A 16,592-nucleotide genomic window follows, 5' to 3' on the forward strand; every position below is an offset into this window, starting at 1 on the left:
ATGGGAAAATCAAACAAGTTGCATCTTAAATTTAATGTTACTATTTCAGCTCAGTTTGGTAACTCTCCTATCAAGGAAGATGACTGGAACATTGAACTGAAACTAAAGAGTGGTGAAAGAAATAATGAACTAAAAGATGATACAAATAGATTGTTTTTTACAAACAAAAACAAACATGATATTAATTCATTTCATTTCACACCAAACAAGTTACATTCAATCGAGTAAGTACCTCTCCTATTCAAAAAAAAAAAAAAAAAAAAAAAAAAAAAAAAGACTTTTTGGGTAAAATTTAATGTTAACATAAATAATTATTAGAGTCACAATGTTAGGTACAGATTCAAAACTACATCAAATCAAATTGTGTTATTCAACACCAAACTTTGCAAAAGGAGGGGACAATACACCCACCGATTTCACAGGATTTGTGTCACAATGTGAATCAATTACTCTTTTGGTCAAGGACAAAAAGGTCATCCCTTTTTTCGATGCTATGCTTTTGTTCAATCCTGAACTCAAGGGTATTTATGATTGTTATAATGCGTTTCAAAAGAAGGGTCCTCCTAAAGAACCGTCCAAGAGTTCCCTTGGATCACTTTTAAAGAGTGCTTACCACTCTGTCAAGGATGCTTTGGTTGGAAAATCATGGGATCTTGAGAGACTCCATGACGTATTACTATTTATTCAAGAAAAGACCTCTATTAGTCATTTGGATTTAAAAACCATTCATCTTCCAATGGTAGCTGAGTCAAAAATCATTTTCCCAGATGATGCCAAATTATACCAAGAGGATTTTATTAAAAAGGCAATTATATCTATTGCCGGAAAACACGATATGCTCGCAGTATATATTGTTATGAAATTGGATTTGTATGTATCAATCAACAAAACATTTAAAAAATAAGATTGACAAAATCATTTAACATTTTTTTTTTTTTTATAATTTCTGTAGATATCAACCAATCGATGCATTTAAAGTTTGTAATTTATTGGGAGACATTAAAAATGTAAAGCCTGCCTCTATTTCCAAACAATTCATGTACCAAGACTATGCAGACTCTGTCAAAGAATTATATTTCAAGTTTTTACAAAAGAATATGGAAAACGAAATGTTACTCGAGGATTACATCATTCCTTTTGTTTTCAAATCTTATCAGTTAGGGTTGGTACCAGATGGAATAATGAACCATTTTTTCAAGATGGCTATTGGCATCAATTTGTTTCAAAACTCAAGATCAAATGTTTTGGATTCATTCAGCGACATGACAAACCCAAACAAATTAAAATTCCTTCAAGAATTAATCAAATCGACCAAATTTACAGTAGAAATGACTTTGGAGGAATTATCATATGGTTTGGATAATATATATGTTTTGATGAAAAAATATAGCAATCCAGATGCTTTATTAAATTTAATCAAATGTATGTATTCTCTTGTACTTGCAAATAATTAATTATTTATTAATTTCATTTTTTTTAAGCCGTTGATTTTACAACTGAGCAATTAGTTTGTATATATGGAAAAGTAAAAGATATTTCTCCTGAAGCAAAAAAGTATTTATTAGGTATATTTTTAACCCAATATCCATCTTTATTGGTTGATATTCTCTTGGAACCAATCATCAAACAGAATGATGATAATACATCCTCATCGCAGAGTGACATTCAAACTACTAGTACATCTAGTACTAGTACAAGTACTACGACTACCACTACTAGTACGGCTACTACCACTTCGACCATGCAAAACAATGACAATAATGAGAACATTAAGAAAATTGGAAAAGAATTCTCATCTCTGTTGGTTTCATCGATTCAAAAGAATGGATTACTTAAATACAAAATGTAAGTATTTAATTTTATTTTATCAAAACATTGTACGGTAATTTAACCTTTTTTGTACAATATATTAGTTTATTTGAAAACAATAGTATAAAACCATTTTTTGAAGGTGCAATGGCCTCAATTAAAGATTTGAAGCTCAAGGAAGAAGATATCAAATATCTATTTTCTCAACACACCGATTCTAGTTCAATTCTTGTACAACTCCAAAAAATTTATTTGAAATCAACCGATGTGATGGATTTTGTAAAGTTGTCGCTATGTGTCCCAGAGTTTGATGACATCAATGTACAAACTGTAAGTTTATAAAAAAAAAGAAGTTTTCTTTATAGATTGTATATCTTATATATATTTTTTTTGTTTAGTGCATTACCAAAGCAAAATCATACAAAAAGACATATGATATATCAAATTATGAATTTGATTTTGTAAACAAATATCCAAATGTTAGACTGGATATAGATGGCTTTAAGAAATATTATGAAATTGTAAAAAAGATTCATGATTGGGAGGAATATGATATCAAAAATGCAGAGCCACCATACCCTCTGACTCTTATTTTTATAATGATATCAAATTATCGATTAAAAAAACAATTTGAGTCAAGAGATATGAAATACATCGATATTAGAGAACTTAAAAAGGGACTCTCCCTTTTGAACCAATCATATATCCCAACAAATAATCAAGGAAACAGTTTATCACAAATTCTTCAAGGTGGATTGTTGGACAACAATTTCAGACACTGGCCAGAAGAAACTCTTTCATACAAGGAATCTTCTAAAAAGGTAAATAGTCATACTATTATTAATTATCATCCAAAATATATATATCTCTAATTTATTCAAATTTGTATAGATCCAAATCAAATGTGAAGAATATATCAAAGGATTTAGAGATTCATATGACCAAACCGATAAAAATAATAATAATAATTATGTCGAACTTGTAAAGATTTGTAATGTGGTTTTTGGAACATCTTACTCGGATGAAACTCAATCAATTCTCCAAGAATCTTTAGATGTTCAACATAGTGTTAGTATGCTAAGAGTAGCAGTATCGGTATTAACAAAGAAATTTGGGTTTGAATTCTACCGAAACGATCCAACTGACCAGAGACTTGAAACATTACGTCGTTTCAAAACAAAATTAATTGAACAAATACACACAAATAGTGGTAAAAAAGAAAATTACAAAGTCAAGGATGCTACAACAATCGAATTGATTGGTACTTTTGGCAACAACAAATTCTTTGAAATTGTATTGGATCATTTTTTAGAGCCAAAACAAGTCCGTGAGAACCAATACCAATCAATCGACTCTATCATCCAATTTGTTTTCAATTATTTGGAGCAAATAATGAAACAAGATTCAACCATCAAGATCAATACAATCTTTTCAAACATTTTGGAACTCAAAAAGTCACAACCACTTGCATTCAATAATGATATCCGATCAATTTATCATCATTTCTTTAAAGATGACAAGATAATGGATAATAATAATAATATCCATTCAGTATTTGAATTTTTGGACAAGGCTGCAACCATTTATGGTTTCAACAAAAACATCAATCATCTTTATACATTTTTCGAAGAAAATGATTATGTTGTTGTAAATGGATTGGATAAATTCAAAGATCACATCCAAGCTCTCTTGGCCAACAACAACAATGCCACCAATGATTTATCCAAAACAGCTGCATTATATGCTCAACTCTCACAACTTACAGGTGGACTCAAATATGGCCAATTAGAGTTTTTTGGTTGTATCCACAAGGATGTAATCGAGTTTTATGCTGCTTTTGGTGATAAAAAGGCATTTGATCAAAAGAATGGAATTATTACATCAAATCTTATTGATAATTCTGTCAGTTCAGATCTACACAGCAGGGTCATCAATGCCTATGACCATTTAGCTCCATTTATTACATTATACCAAAAAAAGAATATTTCTTTTAACTCGCCAACTGATTTTTGTAGAGAGATTGGTAAATCAATTTCACTCTTGACAGATGCTAAATTAAAAAATATTATTGATATTATTATCAATGTTAAAGATAAAATTGATCCAATTAGAGGTAAGCAAAAAAAAAAAAGAGAGAAAAGAAATTAATAATAATATTTATTTTATTTTATTTAAATTAATTTTTTTTTTTTTTTTTTTTTTTTTAGGATTATATACAGCAAATAGTGGAACATATAGTTCAGAATCAATTTTACCAACTGTTTCATTGATATTAAAAGATTCAATATTTAAATCAAGATCATCAAAATGTGAATCTGGATCGATTGGTTGGGAAGTAGAATTACCAAATTCAAATACTATATTTGGTTCCTCAAACATTGTCGATTTTGATCAAGGTTTATCATTTTTTGTCACTCAGAAACTTGACAAGGATAAAGAACTTACTATTGAATTGTTTACGGATCTAGTTACTAGATTTAAAGAAATTCATGATCTTCATTTAGAATTGGATAGGTATGCAAAAAAAAAAAAAAAAAAGAAAAAGAAACAAATCAAAATAATAATAATATTAATTAATTTTTTTTATTTATTTTAATTTTTAGAATTTATCATCCAGATTATTTTGATGGTAAAATTGAACAAGATATAAAAAATTATGTAGCCTATGATTTGGAAGAATTATTGGGTCGATTAACAAATGATTTCCATAACTGGAAGAGTTCAATCAATCGATTACCAAATGAACTCTTATTATTAAGAGCTCATGGGTTATCATCACTTATCCAAGTCTACAAGGATATTACATCGTATGATTATACAATCCCCAAGTTGGCCACTGCCATCTCTCCATACCTCATTTATTGTTTCCCAAAACTATCAACAAGTGCAATCATTCAAATCTTGGGTGCAAACGATCAAATTACTCGTGGTATGAACTATGAAGATTTCTTTGTCGCCTTTGTAGAGATGATTAAAGAAAAGGATTTCTCTGATGTTTTTGACTATGTTGGAAGTCGTTATGAAAGAGGTGTACAATACTTGTCGTTGGCCAATACCCCAGACCAATTATTTAATGTATTGTTACAATTAAATAATAATGTATTGCCACATCCATCACAAATCTTTTATGGATCACGATTCAGTCAAGATCACGAGTACTTTAAGTCATTGGCCACCAAAGTACCAGAGTCTACCTTGTTTTTGGTTGGCATGCCAGATCAAATGTCCAAACTCATTCAATGGTTGTCTGACCATTACGAAGAACAAACAAATGATGGACTTGGTCGAGTTTACATCATATCGATGGAACAAAACGATGGTGGTGAACAATTCAACTTTTTGCCAACCTATGATCAAAAGTTGGACGGTTCTTGGACAAACTTTAAAAAGTCTTGGACCACCACACATACCGGTCCAAAGGGTATTAGTGGTGTAACCTCTTTAAACTTGGTATATGGTCATAGTGGTAGTGGAAAGACACACTATGTTCGTAAATGGGCATCTCGTGCAAGACCCGATCAACTCTGTACCCTTTACATGAGACCAAATTTCGAAACTAGTACTTTGATTGATTTCTTTCAATCTAGAATCGAGACTGGTCAAAAAACAGAGTCAATGTTACATATCAAACTATCACCATATTGTAATTTCTCTGATTTTTCTCAATTCATCTACCCAATCATTACACATGGATTCGTTATTGGTGATCAAGTTGGATCGATTGTCAATATTAGTGAAAACTTTTCACTTCATATTTTCGTCGAGATTGGTGATGCCAATACAGACTCTGATCTAAAGTTTAATGATTATTTGCCATATGTTCAGAATTCAATCCCACTCGTCTGGCAATTGGCTACCCATCATGCACATAATCTAGAATGGGAGGTTGGAGTTGAAGAGGCCAAGTGTATTCGTTACTGCAATGCTCAAAACATGGCAACTCTCCTCCCCATTTTATCACAAATTGCTCGTGGTGTTGGAGGTCAAAATTATACACCAGACTATCTGTCACACCCTGGATACTACTCTCAAATCAGAAACATGTTTTTGTTGTTGAACGATCGAATCAACTATCATGAAAAGATTTATACTCCCTATTATGCAGAGTTGAGAGCTCAGTATCCAGCCGCTTGTAATAGTCTCTTGTCACCACAAGATCTTCTTAGAATATTCGTTTATGAAGCTGTCAAATTGTCAGACCCTCAATTCTCATCACTCAAGATGCTTTATGAAGCACCTCCCATCCTAACAAGTTTTTCCAAAGTCATGAACGAGTCAAATGCCGAAGAATTGAAAGCTCAAATTGAATTCTTGGACTTTACCAAACCATCTAGTCCTCTAGCTATGAATATCAAGCATCTAGATGCTAGATTTGATCATGAAAAATGTGTTTCCGAGCCACACCATTTCCTAACTGCAATTGCAAATGCTTTTGATATTTCTTATGAAACTTCAATCATTAATAATTTATGTCAACAAGTAAGTATAAAATAGAAACAAAAAATAAGAAAAAAAAGAAATAATAATATTAATTTTATTTATTTTTTAATTTTAGTTTACATTTGTAATGACAGCAGATTTTGCATCAAGATTAATTATTTTACATCAAAAAGTAAAGAATCAATCTGGTATTATTCTATGTGGTGATACAGGTACTGGTAAATCCTATCTCTTGTTGTTTTATTCATTATTGGTCAATGCTAGAAACAATCAATTACCAGATATCCTATTTTCATTGGTCGAAAGAATCAATACTTTTATTACAAGTTATAGTCGAACCACTGTCGACAAAATTCCAAAGGATAATATTACAAAGGAAATAATATTCTCTACATTGTTGGCATTGGAACAAGGAAACGCTGTACCAAGAGGTTTGGGTGACATGCAAAATCAAATGTTGCAACAACAAAATGAATTGGAAAAGACAAACCTGTACTCTTCCATTGAAGAGGAAATTAGAAAGTTGTTGAAAAAGTATGAATTGATTGAAATACCAGACAACAATAGTATACTTGCCAATATCAAGAAACAAGGAAAGAACATCATCGATAGAGATACTCTACTTGGAGCGGTCAAGGAACTTGCCAATGTCAAATTCTCGAGTCTCTACACTCGTACAGTCATGCATCAAAAATTCTCTAGTGATATGTTTATCAAATTTGTAAACGATATTATAGATGAAGCAAAGAGATTGGCAAAGATTGATAAGAATCTCAAAAAGGTTGTCTTTATCGATGAATTCAATACTTGTCCAAGTGATACCTTGTCTCTTATATCAGAGGTATTTTGTGAAAACAGTTTAGATGGTACTCCATTACCAAAGAATATATTCTTTGTTGGTGCCATGAATCCTAAGCATATTATTCGTCATCAAGACAACAACAACAATAATAATAATAATAATAATAATAATAATAATAATAATAATAATAATAATAATAATAATAATATAGTTTATAAACCAATATTTGCTCCAAAAAGTCAACAACCTCTAGAACAATCACAACCAAAACAACAACAACCAAAGATTATAACATCAATTGATTTTACAGGACAATTAACAGTTACAAGTCATATGGATTTTGTTGTTAGTAATGAACCACCATCAATGACTAATCTTATTATGAATTTTGGTACATTCTCTGAAGAACAAGAACCAGAGTTTATTAGAAGCTTATTCCGACTCAAACCTATTGGTAATGATCAAGAATCACTCATTGAATTCTTGTTACTTGGTCAAAAGGAATTACGTGCTGTTGGTGAAATGCGTGTACATGTCTCTATTAGAGATATATTTAGAGCTATTGGTACATACCGATTTTTCATGTATGACCCGGCTGGTCAAGCCATCCTCAAGTGTGCCATCACCAAACCTAAAAACGACAAGGAGTTTGGTGATATGGAAGACACTGATGCTATTAGACATTGGATGGCAATTATTTGTAGCATGTCTATGAACTATTTGTTTAGAGTCGGTCCGAGCAAGAGACAAAGAATGTTGCTCGCCTTTAACGCTTTTATCAAGAAAAAGGTGGGTCAAGATATTAAATGTGATTCCATGTTTAAACATATCTATAACAATTTTTGTATCAGTTCAACGTTGCCTGTTGGTATTGCTCTGACAGATGCATTACAACTCAACATGTTTTTCATGGTTGTTTGTCTATGCTGTAATATACCCACTTGTATTGTCGGTCCGCCAGGTTGCTCAAAGACTCTTTCATTTAGTTTGGTTGTTGACAATATGACTATTAGCAACAAGCATGCCTCTGACGACGCTTCTCCTTGGACGAAAATGCCAAATATCCAACCATTCCGTTCACAGTGCACCCAACATACCACCGATTCGGAAATTCAAAAGAGATTTGAACAAGCACTTCAAAGACAACGATCGTACAAGGCTAGTGGAAACACTAATCAAACCAAATGTTGTGCATTCTTTGATGAAGCTGGTCTCGTCGATGAATCATCAAAACCAATGAAAGTGATGCACGATTATTTGGATAAATATACCAGTTCCTCCTGTTCGTCTGAAAAGGATGAAGCCAGCATTGGTATTATTATTCTAAGTAACAAAGTACTTGATGCTGCCAAGACCAACAGAATGATGCTGCTTATTCATCATGACCAAATCACAGCAGAAGATGAAAAGGCATTGGTCGCAGGTTGTTTGTACAACAATGAAAAGTTGTCGGCTAGTCGTGTAAAGATATGTGACGCACTGTGTCGCGGCTACCATCAAGTAAATGAATTTTCAAAGTCTACCAAAAACCAACTCTACCACCAAAGAGACTTTGTCTTCTTCCTTCGTCATTTGGCTCGTGGTATTGAAAAAGAAGGTCTCACTCCCAAGGTACTGTTAAAATCGTTGGAGAGACATTTCAATGGTGTGCCATTACCTGAATTCAAGAAATTGGCAACCATGTTCTTTACCGAGATGAGTAAAGAGGAATCTCATTTTGCAATCAACGCGACCACTATGGCATTGATTGAAAAGGACAATACCATTGCTCGAATCAAAGAATCATTGACCGAGAAATTTACAGTTGATGATGATCCAAGTACTTGTGTATTTAGATATATGATGTTGATTGATCCAACTGAAAATGAAGCATCATTATCTCTTCTCAAGGAAATGGGTATTAAACACAAGATTATTAGGGTTGGTGGTTTCGCTGAAGACGTTGATCCTGAATCTCTTGTAAAGGTGGTCACTCAAATCAAGAATGAAATGTCGGTTGGTGGTGTGGTTGTATTGGTCAATACACAATTGATTGATGCTTGTTTCTATGATGTCATCAATCGCTACTTTCAATCATCACCCAAAAACAATGGAGACAAAGAGTTTGTGGCAAATGTTAGTTTTGGTACACATGCAACACTTTGTAGTGTTCATCCAGACTTTAGAATCATTGTTCATATTCCACAATCACGTCTCTCTCAAACTCCTCTACCATGGTTTAATCGTTTTGAAAAGTATCAATTGTCAATCGACAATATGATGAATCATTATTTGGATGAACAAAATCATAAACCAAACAACTATACAGGTGATCTGTTAAAACTTGCGGCCAACCTCAAACAATCGGCCAATCATTTTGTCGATACATTCCACACTAAAAACTCCAATTCAACACTCTTGTCTGGTTTCTCAAACGAGACTGTATCATCATTGGTCTATACATTTATTAAAGAGGTGGTTGAAAAGGGTAGACCATACAATGTATTGCCGTATCGTACAGATGATCAAGATTTCTTGGTTAAGGAAAGATCAAGAGTATCGGCAGCCACTTATCGTGAATTAAATTGGAAACTATTACAAATTGCAAGACCTGAAATCATATTCCATTCTCCAAATCATGGTATGGATATCAGTTATATGGAAGAATATATCAATAGACAGGAACATTTCAATACTCTACGTTTTCTTCATCATTTATTTGATCAATTTTCAAATAGAATAGAAATTGATAATGTACCTCAACCAATCGCACCAAATAACAAGTGGGTCATTTATACTCGTACCACCCAAACTCTTACACAAACCCTCAAAGATAGTATCAATTTGGATAGATTAAAAGAAATTTTATTATATCCCATTCAAATTGATGCAAAGATTAAAAAGAGTTCAATGTTGGAAATTATTCAACTTGGTAGTTTCAAATCATCATTACAATGTAGTCAAATGGTTCAAGAGATGAAACAAAACACAAAGACAAAGATATTTATTGGTGTTGCTGATTGTTCAATTGTCAATCAACATCAAATCAATTTCTTTATGGATCATTTCTCTGACTTGAAATCAGACAAGTTATTTGTACTATTATGTCACTATCCACCAGAATCATCTGTATCAAATAGTAATAGATTGAACAGTATATTCTTGAATGGTTTTGAATATGTATACATTGACTCGCTGGGTATTAGAATTGATCGATCTCTATTGGAACACTCACCAATGAAAGAATTAGAGACAGACTTTAGATCACTGATTTCAAAGTCTTATGGTTTGAATGTACCAATTGATCCAAATCATGTTGGTGAAATATTCAAAACTCTCTTTTTCAAACATCTTGCAAACTCTGCCACTCAAATGTTGACTGGTAACAATAATCTCAATATCAATCGTCTACCAACTAGAGAAGAGAGAGAATTTTATCACAAAAAGTCAACTCGTTCAGACTATATTATTCAACTGTTTGAACGTCATCCAGATTGGTATAATCCCATCATTGCTATATTTATAGATAAATGGGATAGAGAGGATATATTTAAAGACATTATTTTAAATATTTCAAATTTAATAGCAACTGGTAAATTGGTAGCATCCTTTATTGATGCCATTCGTTCATCGATTGATACATTCCTCTATCCAGTTGTATCACAAATTCTCAAGATTATTTTGAATCATCTTGCTTTTGGTACCGTCTATCATCACGTTGAACCAAAATCACCAACCGAAAAAATTGTTACTCTATTCTTACACTCTGTAAAGATCCCAAGTTTATCAAAGGATATTGAAGAGAGATTAGAACCAATTCAATTGACAATGACTGGTCCCAAATTTAAACCAAGTCAATTCCCACTGTTTGACTCTATTTGGTCAGTCTTGACATCGGCTTTTGATTTTGTCAATTCTGATAATCAAAAAGATCGTACCCAAACAAATTTAATGGCTGAATATATGAAACATATTAAAGGTCATCAAATTGGAAAACTCGTAGATTATATCAACGATGATACGACCTTGTCAAGATCATTCAAATCTGATTTTGTGACAAGAAGTTTAATGTTTGCACCAGAATGGACAGAGTTTATCATTGGTGTTATCGATCATCTTTCACCGATCCGAACAAACTCTATTTTGAAATATGTTACACTTAAACAATACCATTCTGATCTTTTGGTATTTTTAATGCACATGATTCAACCAATCACAAATCTTCAAGGCGTCGATATCAACCAATTGATCAATTCTTTTATTGAAAAGTTTGATGAAAATCAAACACCAGAATTGGTAAAGACTGTAAATATCAAGAAAACAATCACTCAAACAAGTCTTGATATTTTAATGGAAGAGATTAGACAATTGTATAATAATGTTAATAGTCCAATGAGAACAACTCAAGATGATATTACTATTACGAGTCGTACAGTTGATGATGAATTTTTAGATATCATGGTATCATGGTCATCAGTGGTAAAAGAAATTCTAAATAGAATTCATATTCAAGATATTATTAAAGAGAGTAGTGGTAGTACAGGTGGTGGTGTATTCAGAAAGAAAGTTGATAATAATAATAGTAATATTGCAAATGCTATTGTTATTCATATTCATTATCAATTATTTATGAATATTTCAATCAATGTCAAAGATATTGGTATTGTAAAGAAAATGTTGGCCATTATATTTTCACAAACCCCCATTCAATCAACTACATTGGCACCGATTTTTGAATGGTTGGCAATTGTAAACGCAAGATTACACGAAAGAGAATTACCAATCATTCCAATCAATTGTATTTTGGATATTATTGAACCAGTGATTTCAAGTTCACAAAACAATACTATAGAGTTTATTCATCTATTGGCAGGAGATAAAAATAGATTCCCAAGATTAGATCATTTTATGATTCCATTTGGATGGTCTTGTGAAATGATGAAACTTTTACTCGTTTCCAATACAACACAACTAATAGTTAAAACAACAACCAACCAACTATTGACCAATGGTAATGATTTTATCAACCCAACACTTGTTACAATGCATGATAAACCAAATACCAAGTTGGCAGAGTTTTACAAATTGACAAGAATCCCAGAGAATAATCAATTGTTTAATATTGTTTATTTTGGACTTTTGGCACAACCAATTGGAAAGAATCTTAAAAGAGATCAATTATTCCATACTCTTCGTAATCAACAAGATGTATACTCTAAAATCGAATATTTTGTAATGTCTAGACAATATCTCGATGAGATTCTCATCCCAATTCTCAATCAAGATCAACTTGAACTCATTGTTGAAACTCATCCTCAACTACCAATACTACAGTCCATACTTTCAATACAAACTGGTACAGTTCACGGTGGTGAAAGAGAGATTTGCAATCGTCGTGCAAATCATGCATACCTCTTTAACAAAATTCAAAACGAACAAGTATTGACCAAGTTTTTAAAGTCGAATCATTGTTTGACTCTTCTGGGAATTAAAGAGTATCTTGTAAAGGATGATAATATATCAGTGAATCTTTCACAATTTTCATTTGTAGTGGATAGAGAAACAACAGATGGACAATTCTATCAAACTTTGGAGAACATTGTCAAAACAAATGACGCTCCATCATTGGAAGGATTGGTTAATAGAATTTTGGCACACCAACATAGACCTCGATATATTGGTTTCTTTAGAATGTCATTGTTCCTCATTACCTATTCAGTCTATATTGAAGGAAATACAAATGCACTAAAATTTGTAAAGATAATTTTATCAGACATTAATATAGTCAATGCCTTGGGATTCCAACCATATATTGTCTACTTTAATTTCATTCTCAATGGCACCTTTAACAGAGTCAATAGAGATTTTGATAATATATTGGTTGCTAGAAACGACAAGTGTCTAGAGGATAGATCAGCAGCCCAAACATTGGTAAATGTTGCAGCCGTTGCCATTGGATGTTCACCCAACCATTACCTTTTTAATATAATGATCAATCCAGGAATGGTGTGCCTTCGTCCATACATTGCAAACGAGACTATTTTCAAGGATTGTGGTATGAAATATAGAGACCACGACTCTCAGGAAATTATCCCAACAACAAATAGTATGGGAGGAAATATCCTCAACAAGTTTATTGTAACGACAACATCATGGGGTGCCATGGCATGGAGTACGATAAACCCAAATCATCTTGGAACCATACAACAAATCATGTCATATTATCGTGCAGATGATGTCTCTCCAAGAAATTTTGTCTCACTCCGAAGTCTCACATCCTTTGGTGAAATCGTCAAGAACCAAATGATTCAAAACCAACATATCGATGCTTCTCACTTGGTCAATGAATTCTTGTATCGAGTTTGGGATCAATCCTATGTTAATCCAAACGCTTCTATGAGATCGTCATTCCTTGAACCTCAGATTCGTCCATGTGAAGAATATTTAACCAGTATCATCAATGGAATCAATCAGCAATACCAACCACTCAAACAACATCGAATCGATTTGGTAAAGAATCAAGATTCGACCCTCAAAAGGATTCAATCGTTGAGAATGAAATACTCTCTCTATTTCAACTCACCATTCTTTGGTTTAGAGGACATTCACCATCTTATTAGTAGTGGACCACTGGACAATTCAAATCCTCTCTTGTTGTTCTTCTCTGCCAACATTGCCCAACTATGTTTGTCATCGGATATACCAACATTGATCAACTTTTTAAATATTCTGTTCTCAAGTTTTAATAGAAGATTACCACAAGACTATGCAAATTACTCTATTCCTCAATGTATAGACTTTTTGGCAAAAGTAGAATCATTTGAAACGATTGCATCGATACGATGTGCTTGGGACAATGTTAAACAAGCTTGGGTTCGCATTTTAAAGCATCTCAATACAATGGAAGGTGGATGTCAAGAAAGACCAGATTACGAAAAGATTATTCAAACCATTGACGATCAAACACCACTTCAAGCTTTAATCTATACAAAAGATAATGGTGATGGTATCATCATTACTCTTATTAGTAATTGGTTAGAACAATATCAATCCAAAACAATAGATCTTCGTAATCAAATGGTCAAAACCAAATTGTTTGGTGATATTATTCAACCATTGGTTCAGAGTCAATTAGATTCAAAGGTTCTAACAACAATTCCTTATGATTATGGTGAGAATTATTTATTGGTTGGTTCAAATCTCAAGGTTCAAGAATTTATCCAATTCTTGTCAAGTTCAGCTTCTCAATACCTCTGCTCTAGTGATAGAAACAAGTTTTCACCAGACTTTGGTTCCATTCAAAACAAATTGGTATGTCACTTTTTATGTGGCAAAACGGAACAATACTCTATGAATATGTATAGAATTGATTTCCCATTTATCCATACCGATGTACATCATCATCATATGTACAATAATAATGAAAAGTCAACTATTCCTTTGATTCATGATCCACTCAAGACTCAATCAATCAAGGATCTACAATTACTCAAAGATAAATTGGACAATACCTATTTTGGAGAGAGAATCAAAGAAGATGTCAAGATTAAATTGATGACCTATTGTAAATCTAATCATATTGAACAAGTTGCAAGATATCTCATTTCAATTATCACATTGATTAAAAGTGACTCTAAGCAACAAAAAAAAGATTTATTCAAGAATAGTCTTGAATTACCAATATTTGGATATGGAGATATGAAGGGAATTAAATTGGTATTGGATGACAAGGCAAAAAAATTATTGGATTCAATAACAGTCTCACGTCTTATTAGCGTGATTGATATTGTGGTTGATGGATACTTTGGATGTGGTTATCTTTACTCGACTGTTGTCAATGAACCACCAAAACCAGATCTTGTCATTATGGAATCACTCGGTCACATTAAAGATATTGTCTCTCAAAATGTTCAAGGTAATAATCTATTGGCAAAAGATTGGCTCAACTATCTAAAGAGTGTATTGGATCAATTAAACTCTGTAGGATGTAGAAGAACCGTTTCAACCACCAAACCAAATGACCCATTATCACCATACATCTTCCCATACGTTGAATCTATTCAACTACCAAATGGCCTTCATTCTTTTAAACAATTGGTACCGACAAACATGGTTATTTCATATTATCCCATCTTTATGAGAACGATTCACGAGAATATTTCTCTTGTCTATATTTCATTACAAGAGATGCACAAGAACCAGAATCAATATCAAGAACCATTTGCTAGGGAAGAAGATCAAAATTTAGACGATTTTGATATGAATTCATCATCATCGGACGACACAATTACAGCCCAGTTAACTTCTGATTCCGAATCTTTCCAAGATGATTATAGTTATCAAGATGAATCATTTGGATCAGATACAGATGATGACTACGACGATGACTCTGACGACGAAACAAGTGATGACATGGATCAAGAGAACAGCTATGATGACATGGACCACCAGATTAACCTTGTAACTATTCAATACCACGACGATACCAAACCTTTTGTTCCTCTTTTATGGACTTGGATTGGATTTAATAATAGTGTCATCAATAATGTTTCAGGAACATACAACAAGGACAAACAAAAACTATGCAATCTACTTGGTCGATTCTACAAAAAGTCAACCCTATTTGGAAAGAGACATTGTCAACCAATCAATGTAGATGGTATAATGGGTGAACTTTGTAAAATAATCAACCCACAAATGTTAAATGATCCTTCCTCTTGTTTGACCGAGATCTTATTGAATATTGACAAGGAATCAAAAAATTTGATCTACAAAACAGAGTATTGTTGTCCAAAATGTCAATCCCCACTCTCTACTATCAGAAATGAATCAATTTTTGTCTATAATCAAGAAAGAGATACAAATGTCCTTTCAATCATTAAGCATTCAATTAAAGATTCTTTCTATTCTTTACCTGTTAAAACGTAAGATATCAAACAAAACAAAACAAAATATAGAATAGCATATTAATATTTAATTAATTTAATTATTTATTTAGATGTAACAAATGTCAAAATGTCTCTATTCCAATGGTAAGATTGGCTGAATTCCCAACTTATATTATTATTAGAGTCGAGAGAACACAAGATTATAGAGTAGAAGCATTTGATGTACAAGTAAACCTTGGTGAAATTTACAATGATTCAAGAGACTTTATTTATGGTCTCAATTCTATAATGGTAACTATCGATTGAATCATCAAACATTCATAATGTTTATCTCTAACAAACACCTATATTATTTTTTATGATTTAGTATCAAGATGGAAGTAGTTTAGAGATGATGTATGATGATACTGTATTTGGAAGAGTTCTTTCAAATGGATTCAAAACAAAAGTATTATCACAAGACCAAGAAATCAACCAACAAGTCAAAGAGATGAATTCTCTCATGATGATATTCAAGCTACATACAAATAGACCAAGAATTCAAGAACCCTTGTTTGATTCTTCTATTCCATCATCAGACCCAATGAGTTCTGAATAATAAACTTTAATAATATATTAATTTAATTTAAATTTAATATAAATATCTTTCAAGAAATAAATTTATTGAAGAGTAA

The 16,592-nt window shown here is 32.3% G+C and overlaps 1 protein-coding gene across 1 annotated transcript; it reads left to right on the forward strand.

The window, feature by feature from the left end:
* Positions 1-16,516, forward strand: DFA_11085 (AAA+ ATPase; the record flags this gene model as incomplete). The annotated part of the gene is made up of 12 exons (XM_004349974.1): positions 1-224; positions 319-870; positions 953-1,422; positions 1,482-1,845; positions 1,914-2,139; positions 2,208-2,630; positions 2,701-3,922; positions 4,017-4,323; positions 4,413-6,288; positions 6,365-15,954; positions 16,029-16,209; positions 16,286-16,516. 12 exons carry the CDS (start codon positions 1-3, stop codon positions 16,514-16,516), a joined length of 15,666 nt encoding a protein of 5,221 aa, XP_004350024.1.
* Positions 16,517-16,592: the final 76 nt, after the last annotated feature.

Source organism: Cavenderia fasciculata (genome assembly GCF_000203815.1).
Source record: "Cavenderia fasciculata unplaced genomic scaffold Scf_EUAJFUG02HR96I-5, whole genome shotgun sequence".
Classification (NCBI taxonomy): Eukaryota; Evosea; class Eumycetozoa; order Acytosteliales; family Cavenderiaceae; genus Cavenderia; species Cavenderia fasciculata.